This window comes from Zootoca vivipara, chromosome 4, assembly GCF_965207765.1.
Source record: "Zootoca vivipara chromosome 4, rZooViv2.hap1.1, whole genome shotgun sequence".
Taxonomy (NCBI): domain Eukaryota; kingdom Metazoa; phylum Chordata; class Lepidosauria; order Squamata; family Lacertidae; genus Zootoca; species Zootoca vivipara.
Genome location: NC_142587.1, coordinates 21567321 through 21595067, shown reverse-complemented (window position 1 = coordinate 21595067; position 27747 = coordinate 21567321). Strand labels below are relative to the sequence as shown.

Genomic DNA, 27747 nt, shown 5'->3' with positions numbered 1-27747 from the left:
ATGGCTTAGTTACTATGAGTGAGCCAACCTACTCGTTCCCAGGACAATGAACACAACCTTGATCACTAAATCTTGGCTGCAGCTCATGATTTGATTGCAGTGAGACAAACCATGAGCCCTGATTCAGACATGTTACTGCTATTTATTGTTTGTAAGCCACTTTGGGATTCATTTGAATGAAAAGCAGCATAGAAAGGCAATCAATCAATCAATCAATCAATAACACTAAGCAAAACCATAGCTTAGCTCTGGGTCGTGCAGCAGCAGCAAAACCACGGGAAGATCACAACCACTGTGATCTTTGCAAGCCCCTTCCCAGTTTTGTTAATGTAATTACATCTTGCATGCTTGAAAGGCTGGTGGTTTTATTTGTGCAGCCCGCTCTATTGCTTTTATTTTATTTTTTTGAATTATAAACTTCCTTATATTTGTTACAGAGTATTTGCTTGCTCTGTGAAGCCAAACCATGATTTGTGGCCTACACTTGCTAGGCGACTCCTTGTTTCGCAGTAGGAGTGGGGTGGGTTGGAGCAGGAGTTTATCAACACTTTCCCTTGTAGGTTGCTGTAAGGTTTGTTGAGAAACAAGGGTGTGGAGGCCTGGCCGATAGACAAACGGCCTTTGCTTCAGCTTTTGGCAAGTATATTCTCTTGTTCTAAGTATCCTTTTGGATGAAGGCTCTCTTCACCGTGACCTAAAAGTGACTGTGCTGAGATAAGGCCATACCAGCAACAACTGCTGGACATATGTGTCAGGGAGGAGCCAGTGGTTTCAAGTTCCCTGGAGGGAGGGAGAGACCTGGGAGTGGAAGAGGAGGTTGATGTGCGCGAGGGGGAGGGAGAGAATGAGGAAGAGGCAGGAAGGGTTGGAGAGCCAGGGAGTTCACAGGAAAGGCTCCAGCTCAGAATCGGGGGAGCGGGGGGGTTCACCCCAGCCCTCGTGAGATGTGCTGAGAAGAGGAAGACTCCGTCATTTCATGAGTTGTTGGAGGGAAGTCTCGTGGTGATTGCTGTGAAGAGAGGAAGCCCCGTCAACCCCTGACAATATGAAAAAGGGAAAGTGCCCCGGTCCTCCCCCAGCTTGAAAGCAAGAACGTTTTGATTTCCCAAGTGCAACAGGCCATTGAGGTTCTACCTATACTTGTGCAGTGAGGTGTTAAATTTTAAAACAAACATAAATCGGCTCTGTGGAAAACTGAATCTGTATTTCAATAAGATAGAAGAGTCGAACCAACTGTTCAGCTGCTAACAATATTCATTTTTTCTATTTTTAATAGTTGAGTGCTGCATTTTCTAGTTGCTTCTGCTTGCCCTAATTTTCGCTGCCAGGTCCCTTCCCCTTTCCCTTGAGAGGATTCTGAATCTCTTTCTTGCTAAGCATTCTTCACACTCATTATCCTGTTGTTATAATTACTTATCTAACTCCATTTCTTCTGAGGCAGATATTATTTCGCCCTGTGTTATACTGGCCTCCACCACCCCCCACAACTATTTTGTTGTTTAGAAGGCTTCCTTGCTGCAAAATTTTAAAAAAACAAATTTCTTCATATTTGTGTGATGGGGAAAAAACCATTTTGTAGATTCTGTCCATGGTGGTTTTGGATATAGGGGGAAAGGTCCAAATCCTGACTTGTTTGGAAGTAGCCCCCGGCATCCAAAACCGCCAGGGGCAGATTCCTAAAGTAAAATGGGGGGGGGGTTATAAATAAAAATGGTTTTCCTTGAGTTTACTTCCAAATTAGTGTACCTAAGACTACAACCATAGGTACTGTACGGTGATTAAAACAAAACAAAAATTCCATGATGCTGATTACTGTAGGACAGTCATTCCCACATTTCTCCAAGGTGCTCAGGAAAACATACAATGCCTCCTCTCCATTGTATTTGTACTGCATTGTATTTATAAGGTAGTGAATGGCTCAAGGTCACCCTGAGAGCTTCATTGACAAGTGGGGATTGGAAACTGGGTTTCTTCAGTATTAGTCCAGCACTCTTTCCCCTGCACTGCACCGATTCTCTTACATGCAAAGCAGGATATGTTCCTGTGTCCTTAACAGTTAGGAACCCAGGAAGCTGCCTGAAGCCAAATCAGACCATTGGTCCATCTAGCCCAGGGAGCAGTCTTTTTCAGCCCTCCCTGGCCCTGCCAGGGATTGAACCAGAGACCATTTGGCACTGAGCTGATTGGTTAGAGTGTAGTGCTGATAACACCAAGGCTGCAGGTTCGATCCCCATATCGGATAGATGTACATTGTTGCATTGCTGGGGGTTGGATTCTACAATTCTATGATTTTTCTACTGCCCTTCCTCTATAATAGTTTGTGAGAAGAAATGTAACCAGGTACAGCATGGCATACACCAAATTTCCTCTTTTGCACTGAAGCCCCGTCGTCTATATCAGTAGCCACTTTACTACGTGGCCTTGGGTGGGTCTCCATTGCTTTCAGACTCCCTTAAACAGGGTTGCCGTGATGCTAAAACAGTGGTTCTAAAACATTTTCCTCTGGGCCACACTTTCAGAATAAAAATTTGCTCGTGCCACACTGAATTATTATTTTTATTTTTATAAGAAGTACGCTGGAAAGCAAAAAGAAACTACTCCTAGCTGGACTTGATTTATAACATACCGCACAACTGTGGGATATCCATAAAATATAAAACAATGCAGATGCATAGGAACATGAATCATTCCCAAAATATAATTATAAACGAGCCTCTTACATATGCGCCTTAAGTATGTATGCAAACTCAAAGAGAGGTGTGAACTTGATTTTGCCAGGTAATCTCGTTTATATTAGAAGCCTTTCTCTTTTCTGATCCTTCATATTTGTCAGAGTTGAAAATCCCCGTTCACAACAATATGTCATGGAGAACTGGGGGGGGGGGGAGCTAATCCTCTTGAAGAAAGGCATAAATACTTTTTCAGGTTGTATGTATTGTATATTTTGATACTATGTACTATACTACACTAAACTTGCCCTCGAATCTTCCCACTAACTACAATTGCCATCCTCTCTTGCCACACCAATGTGGCATGCCACACCTTTTGAGAACCACTGTGCTAAAATGTTCCTGCTCCTCCTTTGGATGGAGAGGAACATACGAAAGCAGCAAAATAAATAGGATCATCCCAGCCCAGTATTGTCTCTTCTTGTTTTTTTGTTTCAGTACTGTACTACTGCCTGAATAGCTGACTCATGTTAATAGCTATACTTCCTCTTGTTCTCCTTCAGAGTATTGCCCTACATTAAATCTCAATTTGCTGAGGGATAACTTCTTCTGATCATTCCAGAGCTTCTCTCTATTCTCTTGAGCCATTGCTCCTTTCAGAGGATGGTGATGTGTGAATTTGATAACGCAGAGTGCACATTGTTCCCAGGTTCTTAATGAAAACAGAGAGCCTAGCTCCCAGAGCTAATTCCTCAGAGAATGGGATCAGACTGCTCCTCACTTGGGAGCTGTACAGCTCACCATTATTTCTCGTTTATAACCTGTCAGCTAATCTTTATGCTTGCTGTGATATTTCTGTGTGGGCCAGTGATGTGCATATTTAAGAAAATGAAGGCCAGAACTACAAGGATGGTATTGAAGAGGGAGGATCCAGTATCATATTAGCATAAGAAACTCACGGCAATCTACCACACATCAACTAGATACAACAGAGTTCTGCCAGACAGCTAAAATAGAAAGTTATCAGAACTCCAGAAGCATTTGAGGTCTACAAGTTTCCTCCCTGTCACAGCATCAGAGCTACCATTAAATAAGCAGCTACAGATGCCTTTGAGTAGTCATGATCTTAGCTGGTGAATACATTCTGATGAATACATTCTGTATTCCTTTGTATCAGGGACCATTTTGTTGTGTAACTTTGGGTCACTTCTGCATTTTTTAGCTTCAAAATGCAAATATCTGCATTTCAGGGTTTACAAAGAATTTCAGCACCTGAGAAATTATCTCTGTTCGTGTGAAGTATTGTACTAGACTTGTACAAGATGTTATAAAGGACAGGTGCCAATTTCTTATGAAGAAAACTCAAGTGTTTATTTAAGACATTGTTTTCCAACGTATTCTGTCAGTATCCTTATGCAAAATTTTGTGCTTGTTAAATAAATTGCTTATTATCTGATGTTGCTTTTGTGAGATTGTGGGGGAGGCAGAGGGCATTGGGGTTCTGCCAGATACTGAAACATGTTACAGGGGTTCCTGGAAACACTGATTTAGGATATCGTACTACAAGAGCCTCTGACTGCAGCATCTCCAGTGACCATCTTGACAAATCCTTTCAGAGATTCTCTTTCCCACATTGCACTAGCAGACAGATGTCCCTACCGCCAAATATTAACTCTCCATTCTAAGCAGCGCTGTTGCATATATATTTTTACCACAACATTCAATTTATTGGGGGGGGGGACTGTTAACCGCTGCTGTTTCCACTGTTTGTGTTTCTCAGGTTGCGCTAACTTGTTCTCTTTTTATGTCAACAGAAACATAACCTGGAATAATCTGGCAATTCCGGATACACACTGTTCGAAACCATCTGAAGAAGGTTACCAGTGCCCCCCAGGATTTGAATGCTTGGACCTTGAAGAACTAGGGTTAAGCAGGCAAGAGCTGGGCTACAGTGGCTTTAATGAGATAGGTCTGTTTATCTGATTAAAATCTATTATCAAAGCCTATTTTTAGATTCTTGTAAATCATCTAGGAGGAACTTGCAATAGACAGTTTGTGAATGTGTAGGGCAAAGGGCTGTTGATGTGGTGACTGTCCTTGTCTTTGATAGATCTTTTGCACTCTTCCTCCAGTTGGAGATTGCTTTAGGAGTATTGTCTCTGCAATCCATCTAATGCTATTCGTGCCCTGATATGCTAAGGGTAACACCCTCTGTGACCTGAGTCGCATGCAGCTTTCTCTGGCAAAGTGAGGCAATTTGTACAAGTCTGCAAGGGGGCTGTCTTCTTAACATTTTCTCCTCTAGCCCCTTTCTACTAAAGCCACTCCTATCATCCCAGCTGCTTCCCTGCCCTGAAGGTAGGAAAGATACAGAGCTGTAGCTTGGGGGTGTCTAGTTATGGTTTGTCCCTTTAATTAAAAAGGTTTGACTTGCTTGTGTTACTTTCGCAAGCATGAATGTTCAGCAGTGAAAAGATGGTATGAGAAATTACCCTTAAAGAGTACGTAAGCACAAATTCATGTGCATAAACAGAACTCCATATGGTTAGAATATTTACATGCAGATGCCAGTAGGTTGGTGGGGGAAACAGTGTAAAAAAGATACACCTGCCCCTCTTCTGGCACTTCCGGAGTGTTGTTCTTTCGTGCAATTTTTTCATACATTCAGGTAGATGTTGGTAGGTGCCTTTTGTGCAGTAGGGTTGCACCTTCATAACCAAAGGCAAAGAAAGCAGGTACACTGCAAAACAATAATAATATGGCTATAGCAAAATAGGATGCAGCGAGTCTTTTTCTTAAATCAGACACTGCTAAAAAAAGTGACAGAAAACTTCCATGGGAAATGCAGCATAACAACCATTTGACAGTGACATTGTATAACCTCAGCAATTTTTTGAAAACAAAATGATTGAGATGATTGCTCAGTATGCACTTCGTATAGAAGCAGCCTTTTTGTGTGCTTGCATGTGTTTGGTTTGGATAATCAGACTTGGGGTATGTAAAGTTCTTACTTTTTTTGGTTTGGTTTTTGATCTGAGCTCCTTTTCCCTTTGAAAAGTCTTGCATTTTCTACAGAAAGTCTCTTTAATAAATGAATAACTGACATGTGACAGGTGCCCTAATATTTCAGATCGTATTTCATTTCATCTCCCTTCCCTTCTCTGCCCTTTGGTGTATTATTATCGAGTCTGGTTTAGTTCAATAGTTTTGATGACTACGTGCATTATGGAGCTAACTTCTCATAAAGATGCCCTCGTACATTAAGTATGTGACTGCATTTGCATAGATTTCAGAGTTTTCAGCAGGTGATTCAAAGACCAGTAGATTAGAGAGGACATGAAAAGCAACTCAGACAGGAAATAAAAAGGATAGGTCAGGTGGGCATGACTGTGTGATTACATTTTCAGTGTAGCTACATGCTGGTTCGAATATAGCGCTAAGTGAAACTTTAGTTTTGCATGAATGGAGAAGCAAGTTGCTGCATGTTTAGAAAATCATGGCAGCTTTGCTACTCCTCTGCTCTTGCTTTACTACTAGGAGCCTAACCATGTTTTGGCATCTCATGGGAACTTGGGCCCATGGCTTTACTCACTCCAACCAAACGACCAAGCTGTGATCAAGAATATTCTCAGATTACTGTGTATGGTTTGTTTGGGAGAAACAAAGCCTGAGCCTGGGTTTGCACCTAACCCTAAGCCAAGCTTTGGCAGAGTAACAGGAGCAGGGAGGAGTGAAATGGCCACAACTGTCCACCAGGACATGTGATCATTTACACATAGCCATGGTTTGGCTTAGCATTATGGGCAGATGAAGTCTGTACAACTGCAGATCTGGTTTAGCTAATACTGTACAAGTAATCACAACCCAGTGGACTATATTCATTAATACAGTATTCTTTGCTGATTTCTTTTTAAAGTCTGTTTTCCTCAGATAGATCACAGAACATAATTCAGCATATATAGATTTGGCAGAATTGTGGGATTGTTAAAGTAGCTTTCCCCCCAAAGGTTTACTGACAAAGACACTCAGAGTGTTTGGTGCTAGATTCTGAAGAATGTTTCCCGCGGGGGTTTCCCTTTACAGATGTACACATCTGTACATTCAGATGAGCTGCAGTGTGTCTTCTCTGACTGCAAGGCTTTAAGGTTTTAGAGGTTGAAGTCCCCACCAAGTGCTATTTAAATTTATTATTTGTTCGTAATATCTGACGATGCTACTCTGACAGCATTTTGTGGGGGGGGAGGGTTTCTAATTTCATGAGACACAAATTATTCATGTTCATTTACATCAAATAGTACCCCAGCCAATGACAACAACAACAACAACAACAACAACAACAACAACAACAAAAACAACAACAACAAAGAAGTATTATTATTATTGTTGTTACCCCACAGGTTTATAATATTCCTTTATAAACCAGAATTTTCAAAACATTTTTTGTGACCTAGCAGAACTGTCCTTTCCCACCCCTGCCCCTTCATAGCTATCATTTTGTGCAAAGCGTACTAGTTCAGCTTTTGGGGTCACTCTGTTTGCAAGCAACCTGCACCCTCACCTTGGCCAGTGGCCAGATTTCAAAGTAAAAAAGCACTTTTGTATTTTCCTCTGTTCATAGAAAGATATTTGCAAAATGTGCTGCTATGGGCCCTCAACACTTCTGGGGTATAATGTCACTGGCCTTCAAAAGATTCTGATTTGATGATCCTCTTCAGCACTGAAGTACCAGGGAGGAAGACAAGCTTGCCCACTTTGCAACTTGTGTGTGATATGTTTACTAAGACATTTTCATAATGCTTCATGCTATGAAAAAAGTGTTACAACTGATAGCCAATTACAGCCATTCATAGGAAGATGTCCAACTAGGCAGTATGCACCTCAAAGTATGACATAACATTCCAGCTGTGTAAAGATTCCAAAACATGTTTATGACACAAACTCAAATGTGAGGGAAGGAAGGAGATGCCCCAGGAGCTCTATATCTAGGCCAGACGCTGCTTGAGAAACCAGCGACACATTTATTGGGTTTCAAGTGGAATTTTAACCCAGGTGGGGAATGTTTCTTAGTTAGAGGGCTGTATCCCTTATTGGCAACTCACCACAAAAAAGCCAGCAGTTTCTACACATGCATGAGCATGCGCACACAAAAACACATACCCATTATGCGTCCAGAAAAGCAAGGAAAATTGTCACAGTCCAAGGACACATTTTAACCAGGCAAAACACTTTGAATAAGGTGCGGAGCAAAGTTGATGAGGGATTTAGAGAGGGGAGTGTCCTCTGCCTCTGGAATGTCACCAAACTGCCAATAGTCTGGGCATTAGGAGAAGAAGAAGAAGAAACTCTCTGTGGCTAGCACATGGGGAAGGAATTTTATCAAAATTCCTTCACACGAACCCAGAAGTGGCTTTTCTTTCTTCAGTGCATAGCAAGGTGCAGCGATCTCTGTCCAGAATTCCTAGCCTAGAATCATCCTCCTTTATTGCATTAAAAGTAAAGGTGGCACGGTCATCTTTGAGCAAGTAGTTGGCACATAACACTGGCTTGAGAGTAGACTAGCGGTGGGAAACCTCCGGCCCTTGGGCCTTATTAGGCTGGACAGAGGTCCTAATTTGGTCTGCAAGACCTTTTTCCGCAAACCACACAGTGGGGCAGGTAAAGACACCGCTGCAAGGGAGCAATTGGGAAACCCAAAATGTACTCTGGGTTGTTCATTGTTGGGTCGGACTTGTCTTTTGCATCTTTTAAATCCGGTGCCAAATGCAAAACCCATTTGGATGGGTTCAACTCAAGAACTCCCAATCAGAGGGTGAATTTGTTTTATTTCACCAAACTTATTACTGGTTCCATATCTATAGCCATATATCAATCTACTATTGTTTTTATTATGTATATTCAAGTGTTGTTATATATTTTTACATTTGTACTGTAAGCCACTTTCTCAGTGAAAGTGAGAAGGCAGAGTAGAAATAAATAGTTACAGGAGAGCCTAATAAGGCATAGCTGTCAACTTTCGGATTTGAAAATAAGGGATCAGCAGCCTCACCTGTCCCGGGGACAGTCTATGGTATATCTAACAATCCAGGATAGCAGCGGGAAACGGTGCTGGAATAAGGGAAATTCCAGCAAAAAAGGGAGGGTTGACAGCTATGCTAATAAGGGCAGAAGAGATTGGGATGTTAGTGTTGTGGCTAACGCTCCACAAGCTGTGTTCCACTCATGCAAGGAAACTTCCCCTTCCTCTCCCCATGCCCCTCCAAATCAGCTCCAGAGAGCCCCCCAACCCTCTGGAGCAGATTATAAGGATGCATGGGGAAGATGCAGGGGAAAGAAGAAGGAACAGCTTGTTTTCTCCTACTCTGGAGGGTAGGACTCGAACCAACGCCTTCAAGTTAAAAGAAAGGAGATTCCGACTAAACATCCGAAAAAAACTTTCTGACGCTAAGAGCTGTTCAACAGTTGGAACAGTCTCCCTCAGGAGGTTGTAGACTTTCATTCCTTGAAGGTTTTTTATGCAGAGGTTGGTTGACCATTTAGCTGAGATTCCTGCATTTCAGGGGTTGTACTAGATGGCTCTTGGGATTCCCCCCCCCAACTCTACAATTCTATGATTCTAAAGATGGGAAGAGGAAACTCTGTTGCACAAGTGGAATGGAAGCATGGGATACAACCCTTGTTTCCTGAGCACTGAATCAGATTCAACAACTATAAATATTCCTGAGTCTGACACAGTAAAGGCAAAGGAGGTGGGATGGTGTGGGAGCATCACACAACTTTGTGATTTTTCTCTTCGTATTCCTCAGCATTGTTTTAAGGCCTAAACGTCTTCATGTCTATACTGCACTTCAACTCAGCCAACCCCATGCTGATTTATTTAATCACTTGTTTGCAGCCTGTAAAGTGTGTCATTCAGATTGATGAATCCAGCATAGGCTTGTTTTTTTGTTTCATTTGTGACTGGAAAAATTCTGAAGGTTTGGGACTTTGATTTACACTGGGGATAAGATAAAGAACTATTCATATAATCCCGTCACAGCTTTAATATCTCCTCTTTTACAAGTGAGTACCTCTGCTTTGCCTCAACTATCTGTCTTTAATTTTTCTTTTCTTATATTCTACCCTGTGGTGTATTTTATTACATTGATACAGTCTCTTAATTATACTTAATTTATTACATGCCCCTTCATTTTATAGACTATCTAAAATAGAGTCAGTTTCAAGGACACCAGTAGTCTCTTAAGGGTTGCTTGCTTGTATGAATGGCGTGACAAATTCTTTTATGTGGCTGCTTGTTCTTAAATATGTTCTTCCTCAATGTGGTTCAGAAGAGGCCTTGCTCACGCATTACTTTGTTGTGTGTGGTTGTCTTTCCTCCTTGGTCACGCCTCATATCACATATAATGTGTGAATTTAAACATCACATGATGTCCTTGTGATACTTTGGGCAGCTTATACTGCTGCAGAAAGTCCCCCATTGAATCAGTATTTGGGACATTACTAAGCTGAAATCGTATAGATAGTGTGGGCCACAGGTACAGCAATGGAAATGCAATAATCTGGGACTCAAATGTCTGAATGCATGCCTCTCCCTTTTTCAGCTTTCTAACATCCTCACGTCCAGGGCGAGTCTCTTCTCAGTGCCCTATCACAGGAGAAAATTCATCAGGAGGTCACATAGAGCCTTATCTGTGATGGCACCCTGATTGTGGAGTGCCCTGAAAACACGACTGTCCCCAACATTTTTGGTATCTGAAGAAGTGTGCATGCACACAAAAGCTCATACCAATGACAAACTTAGTTGGTCTCTAAGGTGCTACTGGAAGGTCTGTAAGGTGCTACTGGAAGGAATTTTTTTGTTTGTTTCGACTGCGGCAGACCAACACAGCTACCTACCTGTAACCCAACATTTTTGGCATTTTAGTCCCAGAACCTTTTTAGCTAGTCATAAACTACAACCATCCTTTAAAAAAAAAAATCACCAGTTCCCAAATTATTGAGAATATTATTTTGCTTGTATGATTTTTGAAAAAAAATCCCCATAAGTACTGTACAAGTTTAAATACCTAGCATATATTTTCTCTCCTGATGTTGAATCAAAGTACCTTCCTTCCCCGACTTCTTTACAGGATGTCCTGTGGGTGACTGAATTAATTACTGAAATACTGTTCATCAGCTTCCACAGACATTCTGGAAGAATACTACCTATGAGAACTTAAAATCATTGCTGCAAATTTTGCGGAGGAACAACTGAAATACCCAATTTTGTCACTATCTTTCAGATGAGTTGGGAAGGATGGAAGTAGTGGGCAAAGTTATTTGAGTGTCCAGAGGAAGGCAGCCAGGATGGTGAAGGGTTTGGGAACCAAGTTCTATGCAGAACTTATTGAAATAGCTAAAGTATGTTTCGTCTGGAGAAGAGAAGATCGAAAAGAACTGCCATCTTCAAAAAAATGGAAGAACTGTTGCATGGAGGATGGAGCAAACTGGTTCTGTGTTGCTTCAGAAGGCAGGACTAGAACCAATGAATGGTAGTGATAGGAAAGCAGATTTCAGAAAAGAGAAGCTTCCTAATAGTAAGAACTGCCTGACAGCTCTTCTTTGCTAGAGGTGCCTAAGTAGAAGCTGGACTTCTGCCAGGGATGCTATAGTTGCATCCTGCATTCGGCAAGATTTTGGACTAGATGACTTCCAATATCTCTTCCAGCTCTTTAATTCTGTGATAGAGACAGTAAGGTGTGATGGCAGTGTTTTGGCCTTGACCCATGAAAACTAGAATTTGATTCCTTCTTTCTTTATTTTAAATTTGATTCCTTCTTAGCAGTCTTCTTGCTCAGAAGTTCTTTGCACTGATGATACATACATAATGGGATTGATAATCAAATTTTCATTGACATGGTTGATTTAAATGATATTATCTGAGGTGGGGGCAGGATGCAGGTGGTGCTGTGGTCTAAACCAGTGGTTCCCAACAGGTGGTCCGCGGACCCCCAGGGGTCCGCGAGCTATGCCAGAGGGGTCCGCAAGATGCTATTAGAATAAAAAATATATTAAATATATTTCGTATGATAACAGATTTTTTGTTTTGGCCGCTTCCTGCATGAGCAGAGTCTAGCGCAAAACTAGAATTAGATAGAGGCAGTAGTTCTGCTGTATGCCGTTAGGTGGCGCTTTACAAACACTACTGTTTTGCAAAGAGGCAGTGCGCGCATTCTACTAACGCTCACCTCCCCAAGATGCTTTGCGCGCGTCGGCTTCATTTGTGCGCTACTGCGCAGGTACCCCGTCTTCTCCATTCCCCTTCCTCCTCCCTGGCGCGCGCTGCCTCTTTGCAAACAGTAGTGTTTGTAAACAAAGCGTTGTTTTTCGCGGAAGCTACAGTTCGCGTAGTTAAAAATGGACCGTTGGTTAAAAAGTGGTTCATATCATTAAGAACTGAAAATTAAAACTAACTGTATACTGATGGAGTACTCTGTTGTAACTGTAAAAAACGTATAAATATAAAATATAAAAAGAGTCTTAATTTGGCTCTCACTTTTTAATTTTAGGATTAGGAATTAATGGGGGTCCTTGTCACAATAGCGGCTCGCTGAGGGGTCCTTGAGAAAATTTTGTTGGGAACCCCTGGTCTAAACCACTGAGCCTACGGCTTGCCGATCAGAAGGTTGGCGACTGGGTGAGCTCCCATTGTTCGGTCCCAGACCACCTAGCAGTTCGAAAGCACGTCAAAGTGCAAGTAAATAAATAGGTACCGCTCCGGCGGGAAGGTAAACGGTGTTTTCGTGCGCTGCTCTGGTTTGCCAGAAGCAGCTTAGTCATGCTGGCCACATGACCCAGAAGCTGTCTGCGGACAAATGTCGGCTCCCTCGGCTTATAGAGCGAGATGAGCTCGCAACCCCAGAGTCATCCGTGACTGGACCTAATGGTCCACCTTTATCTGAGGTGGGGAGAACTAATACAAGTGTTATTCTGGGTTAGATTGACAAACAACAACAGCTTAACCACATATTTAATTAGAGGTGATGAGAACAAAATCAAAAGTACTAAGCCATCACAACGACAAACTGGCATTATTTAAGGTTGAGCATTGATTTCAGTTGGTGTTGCTTTGGGAGGGATGTTGCAAAGATGTTTAAGAATCAGTATTTTTTTTTCAATTCTTACAACTATTGTGTAGGAAACAGAGAAATCTATGCCTATGCATACGCATACATGAAGGCTACTTCATTTGTCTTAGCAGGTACCTGTACTGTGTACTATAGAAACATAACATGAGGTTTCTAGAAACAGTTATATTAAAAACAAGTATTTTATACATAGCCATTGAAATGTTGGTAGAACTTGGAGATGTGGGCAGACTTCTGTGCAGCCATGCAACTTGCTTAGTGGCTTTGGAGAAGACACAACAATTTCACAGAATTGTTTGAGTGTAAATTGAGATGTTCCTGTGTTCTGTTTGAGGGAAAGAAGCCAATGCAGTGCCGATATAATGTGGTGCCTTGGGCTTGTTTCTGATTCTCTGCTGCTTGGATCTGTACAGTATTAGAAGACTAGGGTATTGTTTAGAAGTCCATTCCATTTCTTCCCTAGCACTTCTAACATACCAGAACCTGGAGCAACTCCAGCACAGGTTTTACTTTTTCTGTACACGTGGCTGATCAAGCAGCCACGAAAGATTTTCGCCAGCCTCCCTTGTAGGAACTCCCTGATACTAAAGTTATTTTAGTAAAACTGTACTCTGTCTTCTCTGCATTTTCCTGGGTCCCTGGAGAATCATACACTGATGTCTTCAAGAAGCAGCTCTCCATTCCTCCCCCCCCACCACCACCCTGGCCATTTTTTATAACAGGCAAAGTTAACCCAGAACAGCATCCACACTCCCCATCCTTCCATATTAAATGATTATAAGCAAGCATTAAAGCTTCTCAGTACATAATTTAATTCAGTTGAGATGTTCTCACTCTATAGAGCACCTTAGTTTTGACAAAGCAGCTGTAACAGCTATCCATTCTTTTATTTTATTTTAAGTTGAGTACTTAGACAGTGACCAAACTTAGGTTTTTTAAAATTATTATTAAAAGGTATTTTTTGTAAACAGGCTTATTTTACTGTATGAAGGGGTACTACACCAAAAAAAGTAAAATGTTTCAGCAAATATGAAAATTTGGGGAGTTTGGAAAGTTGAGAAATTTCAGAGCATACCCCAGAATTTTAATTGATTGCCATGTTGATCCCAAATTAGCTGATGCCTACATTAAACAAGGCAGCCAGGTGAAACTAATGTGAATAGATTAGTACAGCTGCCTTGTAGTGACAGTCAAAAGAAAACTCTACAGCTGTTAAACAGGATTCAGTGGAACAGAAATTCCATTGGCATTCCAGACCATTTGGTATTGACTCTCACCAGATAAATAATAGAATCTCAGCTGGAATATGCTGCTTTCCAAGTTTGTCTCATTTCCTGTCTCCTTGTTTGTAATCAGACCTTTAATATGGGGAAGTTTGGTCATGAAAGGACTTTGATCATAAAATTAAGGTTGCCAGGTTGCAAACTAGAGGTTAGTTTGCTTAGTTTTAAATGGACCGAGGTGATGAAGCAGCCCCACCTTCTTTTGTCTGTTCCTCTTTTGCCCTTCTACCCACCTAACTGTTTTACTTCCTACACCTGGATTTCAAAAGAAATGGATTGCAGGTGAGAAACTGGCTACTTTGTTTTCCCGCTTACATCCATCCATCGATTTAAAGATAGAGAGCAAATCTCCTGGTTGCAGCCAAGCAGCAGAATTCTGCATGAATGTTTATTTCAGTGTAAATGATTGGGAAATAATAGGCGTGTGCAGAGAACAAATTTCACAACACAGATGAAATTTTGAAAAATGCATTACTCTGGATTAATGGTTTCCAGACCTATTCTTAATCCAGAGTAATGCACAACCATACATTGTACAAAGCCATATTTAGAAAAATCTATTCCAACATACACCAATAAAATAAATGTTTTACACGCACTATAATAGCTCTGCTGCGTCTAATAGACTTGTCTGTAGGCTTGATTGAATACATTTAATCCAAAGAATGCTGAGACAAGCCATTTCTGTTTGCTGTATTGTGTGAGCTGTGTAACTCAGCCCCTTCTGCAGATGAGCACAAACAAAAATGCTGATTAAATATCCTGATTTTTTTGTGTGTGGTTTGTGGTTGTTGTTTTTAATTTAAAAAGTTACCTTCCTTTGTCACTGCTCATAAAATAATTGACTCTTTGTCAGAACACCTTGGTAAAGTATTTGCAGCTATCTATTTATTAAGCCAGCAGTGTCACAACTGGAATTAGGTATTGCACAAATCAAGAATACTCATCACAGAAGCCAGTTGGGTGCCCAGGTGCGAATGAGGACTCTGCATCCTAATCTGCTCAGAGATGGACTTATCACAATTAGTCTGGGTGATTATTTTAAATCACATCATCATCATCATGTAATTTGTATGCCACTTTTCCATAGTTAACCATGCTCAAGAAGGCTTATAACATTAAAAGGTTTACCTAATTACATATATAACAAAAGTATCCAAAAGCAATAAATACAACAAATCAAAAAGCACACAACCATAATTGAACAATTTCCACATTGATCATTATAAGATCTAAAAATGAAGATGCAAAAAAGTAATATCAATAACAGCAACAGCTTCCCCCTTGCTCAGCAATACCGCAGCCTGAGAGTCTGTTCAGCAGCCTCAGCTTTTGTAGCTGGAGTCAGTCATGGCCCCTCCCTCCTAGGGGAGGTACAGTAGAAAAGGCCAGCAAGGTAGAATGCAGATCTTCCAGAAATGACATCCTCATCCCTAATTTCTCAGCTGAAAAGAGGAACAGGGAATACATTCAGCCATCGCTATCCTGCAAAAGAATGTATTTCAGCCAATGATATGATGGCTTAGTTGTTAACAGTACTTAAATGTGAGAGATAATTAGTTTCTCCCAGGAAGAAATATAAGCTGTTCAGCCAGTCTAATGATAATATGCAGTCTGGATTTCCACTGCCCTTTGCAACATTTCGTAGAAGCATAAGAAGCTGTCTTGTACCAAGTCAGATCATAGGCCCATCTTGATCAGTATATTCATTTATGCAAAGTGTTGCCGCATATATTTGTGAAAATGACATACAAAAATGCATTCTATTGGGGGAGGTTGCTTTGCAAAAATGTTTATATTAAGGGAAATTTCATACACACATGTGTACATTAGCAGAACTTCATGCTAAAATGCTGGTCAATTTTTGTAAGTGCTTTAAGTATATGCTTGGCAGTGACCATATCTGCTTCCTGGTTTTGCAGAAAGCTTATCAGGAGAGCAGACAACTTTTTAAAGAGGGCAAATTACCACAATCAGGGGGGAAACATACAAGCAGGCACACAAATGAGAAGAAATGGAAGCTCATTAGAGCCATCAGCCTTAATGAAGATGAAGAGAGAGAATGCCTGGAAAGTGCTGCTCTGGACAAAAAACAAAACAAACAAAATTGCCCCATAATCAGGAAATTAATTAAGAGTTATGTGTTTTTGAGCACTGCATTTGCTGTGCCTTGACTGGTTTATAGGCTCTGGAACAAAGGGGTGTTTCCTGGGATGTGAATGACTGTAAACGTGCAGGTCGTGTGGTTAAGACTGCCATTTTCATTTTCCATACATCCCCTCTTCCCGTTTTCCAGATCAGGGCTGGACAAAATAGATTTTAGAATGATTAGTACTAAAAATCTCGCAGAGGTCTGAATATGCTAATGGAATTTAGAACTATGAATGATAAATTAATGAGGCAAGAACCTAAGAATACTGTCAGTTCAAGAAACATTGCATGAGGGGAACACCTCCCTTGTTCTCTTAGAATGGCAATGGTGCCCACCTGAGAGGTGAGTTCTGGCTGGAAAAAAAGCCCTGAGCCTGGACATGATGTAGGGATCATAAATAAGCATTAAATAAAACAAGAAAACAGCAAGATAAAAGTCAATTCAAGCAAAAAAAAAACATTTCCACAAGAAGGGTGGTAAACTTTTCTAATGCCTTTCTCAGAGAAGAATTAGTAGGAAAGTGTGTGCAATCAGTTACATGTATAGTTATCATAGGCAGGTAATGAAAAGGAAAGACTTAAAGTTTGTCAGATTATTTATTTATTTATTTAAGTCACAAACTGAGTTGTGACACATCTGTTTTATCTAGATTTACTGACTCTTGGATGTCTAACTATCCTATACCAGTGGAGAACAAATAGTATTTCTCAAGTTTCTCCACATACATTGTTGCCCCTGCTTTTAATTTGTTAATAATAATAATAATAATAATAATAATAATAATAATAATAATAATAATAATAATAATAAAATTTGCCAGTGCTCAAGATAGGAAAGAGGGCAGTGATCAGATGGGAAAGCTATACACAGTTGTTCTGAACCATGCAGTAAATGTAAGAATATAGATAATGACCAACTGGGGCAGAGCCTCCTGGACAGCAATCCTCAAGTGGAAGTTTTTTTTTTAAAAAAATATTTTACAAATGTGTCTGTATTTTCACCTCTGGTGTGTGGGAGGATATGCTCCCCTTGTACTATGTAGAACAGGGGACCCCAAACTAAGGCCCGGGTCCTGAATGCGGCCCAATCGCCTTCTAAATCCAGCCCGTGGACGGTCCGGGAATCAGTATGTTTTTACATGAGTAGAATGTGTCCTTTTATTTAAAATGCATCTCTGGGTTATTTGTGGGGCATAGGAATTCGCTCATATTCCCCCCCCCAAAAAAAATATAGTCCAGCCCCCCACAAGGTCTGAGGGACAGTGGACCGGCCCCCTGCTGACCCCTGATGTAGAACCTATACATTGGGGCTGGTATGAACCAGCAGGCTGGCATTACTTTGCAGTGCCAGCCTTGATGAATTTAACAGACGCTCTTGGAAAGTGATCTGGTCTGGAGTGTGTGCTACATTTCCATTTCCTCAAGGATCACCCCCCCAGAATAGAAATATTTTCTCCAAATTCCCTGTTAGGTAGACATAGCAGCATGGAAAACAGGTTTGGGGGACTTCATATATACAGCTCTCAGGGTTAGGGTTGATGGATGTTGTTGTCCAACAACATCTGGAGGTCCAGAGGTTTCCCATCCTTGAAAGGGGCTGGACACCTACCCTTTAGAGCATGTGATACAATGCAGACCATTGTTCTACAGTTGATTCCTGCTGTTCGAAATGGGTTAGCTGTGGTTCCAACTAAGCCCTAGAAGCCACAGAACTCTGGCGGGGATGCCCTCAGACTCTCAACCTTTGTTACAGCAAGCCCCTCTGTTTTCTTTGCCCTGTGTTTATCTTCCAAATTCCTATTTTCGGTACTAGTGAATGAGACTTGGTGGAAATTGTGGGTTCACCTTGATTAATTGAAGCTTTTCAGTCTATTAAGGCTCCAGCTGGGCAAGTGCATAAAGCTATTAGTTGTAATTTAAAGAGAGAAAGAGAGAGAGACGGAAATAAAGCATGAGCACAGTAAGATGCCTTTTTGATGTCTCCTATACATGCAGGTTGCTTATTGATGATCCTTCAGGAGTTCACTTTGATTTTTATTATAACTCTTTTTGCTCTTAAGAGTCATCAGCTGTTTCTCAAAAACCAGGGCTGTGAACTTTTAGGGGAGGCCCCATTGATTTTGAGACACATTTTCACACTCCTTTTTTTATCAACAACAGATATTTCCCTGTAGATAAAAAGCTGAGTAATCAATACAGTATTAGAGTCTTTCCTTAAGTGAGCGGATTTATTTTGAGACATTCTGAATGGTAGTTTGAGGAAACTTGTTTTCATACTGACTAAAAATGTAATTCAGATATATTTATATGCAACAGTTTTTTCTTAAGCCGTGCTGACATATTGAACTGTTTGATTCCTTGCCCAATAAAATTTTCTTTAAAGGCATAGATGAAGAAACATAAAAGGTCAGAAGTGGATGCTAACTTTTCAAATGTAGATATTGCATCCAAGAACAGTCAGAGTTCAGATGTGACTGGGGTAGATATGGGAAAATTCCTCTCCTGGGTGTGCTGAAATATTTTGCATTTCAGAAAGATCAAAAGTGTTCCTACTGAAAGGAGACAAGCTTAAATGTGAGGTTTAAATCAGGAATGTTGGAACTTGGAATGTTCTTCCCATTTTATCTGGCAGTTTTAAAGAAACCACTTGCCAAAGGCATTGGCTCTTCTCTTTTAAGAAACAGCCAACTGGTAAATCTATCAGTTCTGGTCTTTACAAAATTGTTTTGATAACCTATATATAACTGAGCATGAGAAACATTCTTACAAGAGTGGGAAGAAACTGATGTTCTATTATTTAGCAGCTAAAGCTCTAAAAAGTTATTTTCACAAGACACAAATCTGCTCACTTTAGCCAAACACTAGAGACCCAAGATCTCCACATTTAAAATGCATAAGCCTTGAGAAGACATCTGAAGGTAGCCATGTATAGAGAAGTTTTTAAATGTTTGATGCTTTACTGTGTTTGAAGGGCAACCCAGTCAGATGGGTGGCATATAAATAATAAATTATTATCATTATCATTATCATTATTAGTATTGGTATTATTAATGGTTGGGTGGGGGGTTTTTTTGGCAAAGTTTCCTCTCTCTAAAATTGGAGAAGTAAGAATTCTCTTGGGGGAAAGTGAAAATTTATGAAAAAATGCATAGTTTGCACAAAATTACTGCTATTTAAAAATAGTAATGGACCTAATGGGTCACACTTTAAAATTTTCACATTAATGTACTGTGTTTTGGGTGTTTGTCAGCAACTTGACAGATTATTGGAGAAGATGCTTTAATATTTGTTGCTTCTCACAGGACTTCAGTGTGGGGTTTTTGTTTTTTTGTTTTACTAAGCAAAATGCTTATACTTTATAGGAGACTATGAACTACGTCAAAAAGTTCATCTGCAAATGTTTCAATTATTCGTCCCGCCATTCCATTTGTAGTGAAGCCTGTTACTATTTTTATTTATGTATATGTGTCCATCTTGCAGTCAGAGAGTTTGACAAAAACAGTATATGTTGGCTAACTTCCTTTTTTTGCAAACTATCTGCATATCTAGCATAAATGCCCTTTTTATTTACAACGGGTGACATCACGTTAGGTCTGTCAGACATGTAAAATAGTTAGGATGTAGTCACTGAATCTCTTGGACTGACAAATATATAAAACAACAGTGAATTACTTGAGTTTTCCCAAAGCTCTGTTTATGCATTCAGGTTTTCTGTTTGGCAGTGACACCCATTACTATACCCATTGATTTTAAGTTCAACATATTTTTCCAATATTTTAGTATTGTTCTAATTTAAGAGGAGAAATGTCTCCAAATTAAACACCTCTCACGTTTGCTTGCTTAAAACAACACACTGTTGGTTTCTTCTTCTTTTCTTTTGAAAGAAATGAATTCCTACTAGCTTTTGCTATTGTTGTTGTTTTGTTTCTAATAATAATAAAGAATAATAAATTTTTATTTATACCTTGCCCTCCTCAGTCGAAACCGGGCTCAGGGCAGCTGACACCAGTAAAATTACAATAAGACATAAAGAAAGAAAAACAATTACCGGTAGTTAAAATACAGGTTAAAATACAATTTACATTTAAAATTTTAAATGCAGCCTCATTTTTTAAAAGGCCCAAGCCAAAAACCATAAGGGAGGAAAACATAGGGGTCAGACTGAGTCCAGGCCAAAGGCCAGGCGGAACAGCTCCGTCTTGCAGGCCCTGCGGAAAGATGTCAAATCCCGCAGGACCCTAGTCTTCTGTGAGAGAGCATTCCACCAAGTTGGGGCCAATACTGAAAAGGCCCTGGCCCTAGTTGAGCACAATATAACCACCTTATGGCTCGGGATCTCATTCTCATTCATTTATTAGGACTAGCTAATGGTTTCATTCTAGCTCTGCTTACACACAACAACTAGCAGTGCGTCTCCATCCTCATCAGAAGATACATTCAGCCAATTCATGAGGATGGTTGCATATCTACATAGACATTTTCATACAATTCACCAACATGTGGAATCTTCTGTATTGCAATGGGCGGATGTGTCTTGTTAATATAAAATGCGTTAACACTTTCAAAATGTTAAGCAGGGCTTTTTGTTGGTACAAAGTGAAAAGATGTCTTCTCGTCCCTGTTGAAACGCCATCTTTGACTCTACATTCTAAAAGATACAATCCAAATGTATTTATCACAGACCCTTCTGTTAAAACTAGTCATCAGCTAATCGTATGAGAAATACGCACTCCTGAGACGTGGTTAGCGTAAACAAATGGGATTCTGATGAACATCTTCAGATATAGTTTATTGTCTGTGACCTTGTTTTTGGAGAGCTAGTTGCCTAGGCAACTCAGGCCTCCCTCTGCCCATCTCACCACGGAAAGGGCACTGCCTTCCTTCCTTCCCGAGTACCATTCCCATGCATATGATTGCCAGTAATCACATGTTGCTTTTCCGTAACCTTTAAAGTCCTAAATGGCCTTGACTGTAGTTACCTCTGTAAATGTCTCCCCTGTTATCAGACTGCTGCACACAAGGATTCTCAGAGGAAGCTCTGCTCAGAACCCTTTCAGCATCTGAGGTCAAATCGGTGGCGACAAGGGATAGGGAACAATCCATATTTGGAGTTTCTTCCCCAGAGAGGCTTTGCAAGCCAGTTCTAGAAACTGGCAGGCACATTTTTTTATTTCAGTAAGTGTTAGGAGACTGAGATGGAGAGCTATCTATTGCTGTTTAAACATGAATTGTTTTAAGGCTGTGTGTGTGTGTGTGTGTGTGTTTAAAAAAGATATAATGTGCTAGTTTATTGTTAGCGTTGTCATGAGCTGACCTGAGGGTCCGATGGTCCCATGTTGGGGGGAAATATATGACATAATGCAGGGGTAACAAACCTCCTCTCCCTGCCCCAAGAGTCACATTTCTTTGTGCAAAGGTCTGAATGAGGCCTCTAGGCATGTAGAAGCTTCCTTCAGAAATTTCTGCTCAACACAGAATGATTGTGGCTGAAGCGAATGTACCCAGTGTGCAGGGCTGCCATGTTGTGATATATATCTTTTCCTTATGTTGTATATACCTTTTCCTTGAGTGTTCAGGCTCGGTTTCTGAAGATCACTCATGAAATGTGCACATATGAGTGCCTGTCTGTTTCACCAGATCATAAGCCTGAATAATGTAATCCCCCACCCCCCAGATGCTAAAATGATGTGACTTGCATGAATATATCCATTACTCTAAAAGCAGGCATCCCCAAACTCGGCCCTCCAGATGTTTTGAGACTACAACTCCCATCATCCCTAGCTAACAGGACCAATCGTCAGGGGTGGTGGGAATTGTAGTCCCAAAACATCTGGAGGGCCGAGTTTGGAGATGCCTGCTCTAAAGGAATAGTTATACCTAGGACATTCTACAGAGTTGTGGTTTTGTAGAATGAATGCACTTGTACAGTGTACACAAACCCTGCCCTGCATTTCAGTAACCTGTCAAAATATACCTATGATTTATTTAGCTATTACCTAAACCACAGAGCCTAGGGCTTGCTGATCAGAAGGTCGGCGGTTCGAATCCCCGCAATGGGTGAGCTCCTGTTGCTCGGTCCCTGCTCCTGCCAACCTAGCAGTTCAAAAGCACATCAAAGTGCAAGTAGATAAATAGGTACCGCTACAGCGGGAAGGTAAACGGTGTTTCCGTGTGCTGCTCTTGATTCGCCAGAAGCGGCTTTCTCATGCTGGCCACATGACCCGGAAGCTGTACGCCTGCTCCCTCGGCCACTAAAGCAAGATGAGCGGCGCAACCCCAGAGTCGTCCGCAACTGGACCTAACAGTCAGGGGTCCCTTTACCCCTTTACCTAGTGAGGACAATGTGGTTAAACATACACTGCAGGCAGGCTCCATGTCAGTGTGCTCAATTTAAAATAAGTGGGTATATGTATAATTTAGCATGCACCTGAGTTTTCTTCCCCAGAGAGACTATGCAGGACATTTTTACTTGAGTGATTGGATCTTGCACAATCTAATTGTAATGAATGGGAGTTGTGCAAGAGCAGTGCCAGTTTCAGATTAGAGGGGCTCTTGGACCTCCTTAATCTGTTGCACAACATGGAAAGAGAAATTACTCATTATTCTTTACATTTTTTGGTACTCCTTGGAACGTGAAAGTGATTTCACTGTTGAAGTGGTCAGCCTTCCTTGGGATCCTGGTAAACATTCTCAATCTTGACCCCCACCCCCTGGACTCGGCAATTGGAAAGGCACCACTCATTTTTCAATATGATTTACAGAGTAGAAGTTCCTCTTGACTACAATCCTAAAAACTATTTCCTGTGAGTGAACGCATAGGATTCTACTGAAAGTGACTTAAATTACTTTTGATTGGACCCCCCCTTCGCTTATTTTATTAATCACTTGGTTCCCACGTCTTAAATATAAATAAATAATTTGGTCTCTAGGAAGGTCTTTAACTGATTAATAATAATAATAATAATAATCCCAGAAAAGAAATGCTTCCATTGTCATCAATTCTGAATTGGATATATTGTGCTAAAAGATTTTACTTTTGAATACAAGGAGTAATATAACTGCAATAGCTAATGCAGACATTCAAATATGATTAGATTAATCATGGCATATATGTACACACACACCAGACAAATTTATGCCACGGCCCAAGGGTCACCAATAAATCTATATAATATGATGGTGATTACAGTGCTAGAGATTTTTTAAAAAACCAGTGTGCTCTTCGATATTAGCTTTTAAGGACAGTGCTGTATTGATCTGTTATATGATCTGTCCTGTTGTCAGGGGCCCAGGGGGTTAATCAAAGCAAACCTGTTGAATAAATGGTAATTGAAAATACTTTTTTTAAAAAATATATATATATTCAGGAACCTTTAAAAATAACAGCAAGCAGTGTTATTCTCCTGGGTAATTAGGTTCATGAGATCATAGCTATCGCCAATAGCAATTATGAAGAATTGTTAAGCAAGGATACTTGTCAGGGAAAAAAGGAAGTTTCTAGCAGAGTCCTCTGCTTCTTCTTAGATGTGTGAAAAAGAGCCAGCATCGTATTGTTCTAGGCATAATTAGCTTGGTTGGGGGAGGGCCAGAAATCATGGGGAACCATAATATCGGTGACATGGAAATGTGAAACAAGTGCACTTTTTATATTTGAGCTCTTAATTAACTTTGCTGTTGAAATGGTGAATGTATTAGCATTGTAAATTACCCTGGGTACTTTGTGCAAGTGGAGGAAAATTACGAAACCTGAAACTTCCATAGTATATATTTTGGAGATCGAGTACGTGTACTGTGATAGAATCATAGAATCGTAGAGTTGGAAGAGACCACAAGGGCCATCCAGTCCAACCCCCTGCCGAGCAGGAAACACCATCAAAGCATTCTTGACATATGCCTGTCAAGCCTCTGCTTAAAGACCTCCAAAGAAGGAGACTCCACCACACTCCTTGGTAGCAAATTCCACTGCCGAACAGCTCTTACTATCAGGAAGTTCTTCCTAATGTTTAGGTGGAATCGTCTTTCTTGTAGTTTGAATCCATTGCTCCGTGTCCGCTTCTCTGGAGCAGCAGAAAACAACCTTTCTCCCTCCTCTATATGACATCCTTTTATATATTTGAACATGGCTATCATATCACCCCCTTAACCTTCTCTTCTCTAGGCTAAACATACCCAGCTCCCTAAGCCGTTCCTCATAAGGCATCGTTTCCAGGCCTTTGACCATTTTGGTTGCCCTCCTCTGGACACGTTTCAGCTTGTCAGTATTGAACTGTGGTGCCCAGAACTGGACACAGTACTCCAGGTGGGGTCTGACCAGAGCAGAATACAGTGCTACTATTACTTCCCTTGATCTAGATGCTATACATAGACATGGCTCATTTAAGAAACAACAACAACAACAACAACCAGCCAACAAATAAGAAGCATATTTTACTTTCCCCAAGGAAAGTAGAAAATCAGATGGGAGTCCAAAAACATCGGGGGTGCATCAGGCCCTCAAAGACTGATTTAAATAATCTGTCCTACGAGGATTTCACCCTGCATGGACTGTTGCAAGTCCCTCCTCATCCCCTCAGCAGCCCTTTAGCTGTGTTTATAGCAAAAAAACATGGTTAGAAGCTGATGAGCTTCCTCATGTTTTTCTGCTGTGGCAGACTGGGTTTCATCTTCTTGCCTTCATCTCCTCCCTCCTTCTCCCACTTGACAGAACCCTTTATTGCAAGCAATTTGGTGTACAGTAGTCCTCTTATCCTGCTCTGTCCCCCCCCCCACTTTTTTTAATCCTTCCTCCCAAGGAGCAGGTGGTACAAAATAAGCAATTTATGGACTGAAGCCTTTTCTCTCCATCTACCTAACATATGCGCTCTGCACAGTATTTAGAGGGGAAATGCCCTCATATTTTGCATTCCTTGCTATTCTGTGCAAACGATCCAGATGGTGCAGCATGAAAGGTGTGAACAATTTTTCAGTTCACTGAATCCTTTTCTTTTCTAAACTGCCACTGGATGCATGAGGAGATATTAGCACCAGGGAAAGGGAAAGGGGGGGGGGAAGAGTATTGACTATTTACCCACATAAGAACCTCCCCCCATCAACTGCCATGATACTTTCCAGTCCTTTTTTACTTTGGGATTATTTGCGAGCTGCCTGACAAAATAACAATTTCTTTTAAAAAGAATGCTCGCTGAAGCAAGATGGCCAAAAATATCGCTGCGAATAAAAAAGCACTGGAGATGGTGCTGCTGTAAAAATATAAGCAGACACAGAGATTGAAGCATGGAAAACGTTTCCAAGTAATTCTTGGTAATGAAACGAAACGAAAACTATTTCAGGTCACAGACATTGCCTAAGCATGGCCCCAGTTGTACTTGCCCCACAGTTCAGAAAAGGGGTGTTGGTATGTTGGAAAGTTTCAGAGGTGAAAAAGGAGACCATAGCATGGAAGTCCTCCAACCTGCCAATGGAGGCCATAGCTGCCAAGTTTTCCCTTTTCTCGCAAGGAAGCCTATTCAGCATAAGGGAAAATCCCTTTTAAAAAGGGATAACTTGGCAGCTATGATGGAGGCTTCCAGTGGTGTCCCTGGGTAGCTGCCTCAGTCTCCAAGCTTTCGTTTCTTTTATTTAAAAAAGCAAGCCTCTAGTCCTCCTAGAAAGAAAGCTGTGGAACAAAATATGGCGATGCCTTATAAGAGATTTCTGTGAAATGACAGTTGTGCATATCTATTTCTGGTACTGAGGAATGTTTCCTCTGGTACTGAGGAATGTTAATAGCATAACTGTGAGTGTGTATGCAAGAGAGAGAGAGAGATATAATAAGGGCCAACAGGACATAAGGGTGTTTGTTTCTCTAATGTGCTATGCCATGCTCCCTCAAAGCAGCCATTTTGTGTTATGGCATGCCTCTTACACGGTAGCCATTTTGTGAGTGGTACCCAGCACCATCCCTGTGCCCACTAGTCCAAAAATGTCTGTGACCCCTGCACTAGGATGTTCAACTGAGGAAAGTTTTGTGTAACTAGGGTGAAGTCATCTCCTGCTTTATCTATCTATTCATTAATTTTTCAAAAGTACTTGGTGGGGAGGCTAATTTAAACTGCTGCCAAAGTACGTGGGAGAATTTATCTGTTTCAGTTTGTGCTGATTCTCCAATACAAATTGTCCACTTTGGAGCTACTATTATAGGAAATAAATAATATACATTGGTACCTTGGTTTATGAACACAATTGGTTCCGGAAGTCTGTTCATAAACTGAAGCGAACTTTCCCATTGAAAATAATGGAAAGTGGATTAATCTGTTCCAGACGGTCCGCGGAGTACTTAAACTGAAGCGTTCATAAACTGAAGCGAACTTTCCCATTGAAAGTAATGGAAAGTGGATTAATCTGTTCCAGATGGGTCCGCGGTGTTCGTAAACCGAAAATTCGTAAACCGAGGTGTTCGTAAACCGAGGTTCCACTGTACATATATGTCTGTATAGCCTGCCTTTCACCAAGGTGTCCCAGCCAGGGTACATTACACACAGCTTGGGACAACGAATAAAACTCGTGTCGAGTTTAGCATCGCAAAGTCAACAATCAAAACCAGTTATAAATAACAACCAGTGCCAGCAAAAGCAGTGCGGCAAGGGAACTTCAGATCTCATCCTCTACTCCCAAAAGTCTTTTGTGACCCACAAAGGGGAGAATGGAAGTCCAGGAGATTCCTTGGAATCTTGTTTTTATGATTTATGTTCGATATAGCTCTGTAAAATTTTAATTTGAAAAACCAAATAAATAAATTTGTTTTAGAAAAAAACCAAAAGTCTCGGGCAAAAAGCATGTGTTGAAACGTGCTGTTGAAAAGCAGGGGGCCAGATGTACTTTGACTCGGAGAGCATTCCACGATTTGGGGGCCACCACAAGAAAGCCCTCACTTGCACTCCCACCTTGCAAGGTCCTCGTGGTGGAAGAACTGCCAGCAGGGCCTTCTCTGCACATCTTAACACTCGGGCAGATCTATATAAGATAAAGCAGTTGTCCAGACATTTGGGGCTCGAGTGAAGAGGGCTGTGCCCCTGCCCACACCCATCAAAATCTTGGACCACTGCTAATCCCCTACTGTGGAGTGGCATGACATCCATAGGGCATCTGGGAGAAAAACATCCTGATTTGTATAAGAAGGTGGGGGAGCTGTTTGAGCTGTGGGGGTCTCATTTTGTAAAATAACGTATGGCTTTATAAGAATGGAAAAGCTATGGAAAACTGAAGAAATTTGTAGGAATTGAAAAGCTATGGAAAGCTGAAGAAAACAAAATGTCCCCAGTGCTGTTGATGAAATGTGCTCTTCTGAAAAGTGATATAGAGAAGAAGCCTCTATTTTATTGTCTTCTCTCATCCCAGACAGGGCAGGGAATCATTGCATACTATGAGATAGTTTATTTATATACTGCTTTTTTGGCCCAATGCCCCCCAAAGCAAACAATACATATTAGGGATGCAATGGGAACCAGCAAGAGTCCTGCCAATAGCAGAAATGTCCGCTGC

General features: G+C 41.0%; 1 protein-coding gene across 3 annotated transcripts in view; it reads left to right on the top strand.

Annotated features, from left to right (window-relative positions):
• The window catches only part of NALCN (sodium leak channel, non-selective), a 186133-nt gene that overhangs the window by 34459 nt on the left and 123927 nt on the right, over nucleotides 1–27747 (top strand). For all 3 annotated transcript variants that reach the window (XM_088667555.1, XM_088667554.1, XM_088667553.1), the window contains one exon: nucleotides 4484–4638. In XM_088667555.1, the coding sequence (XP_088523681.1) occupies nucleotides 4484–4638 (155 nt within the window). The remainder of the gene's footprint in view (nucleotides 1–4483; nucleotides 4639–27747) is intronic.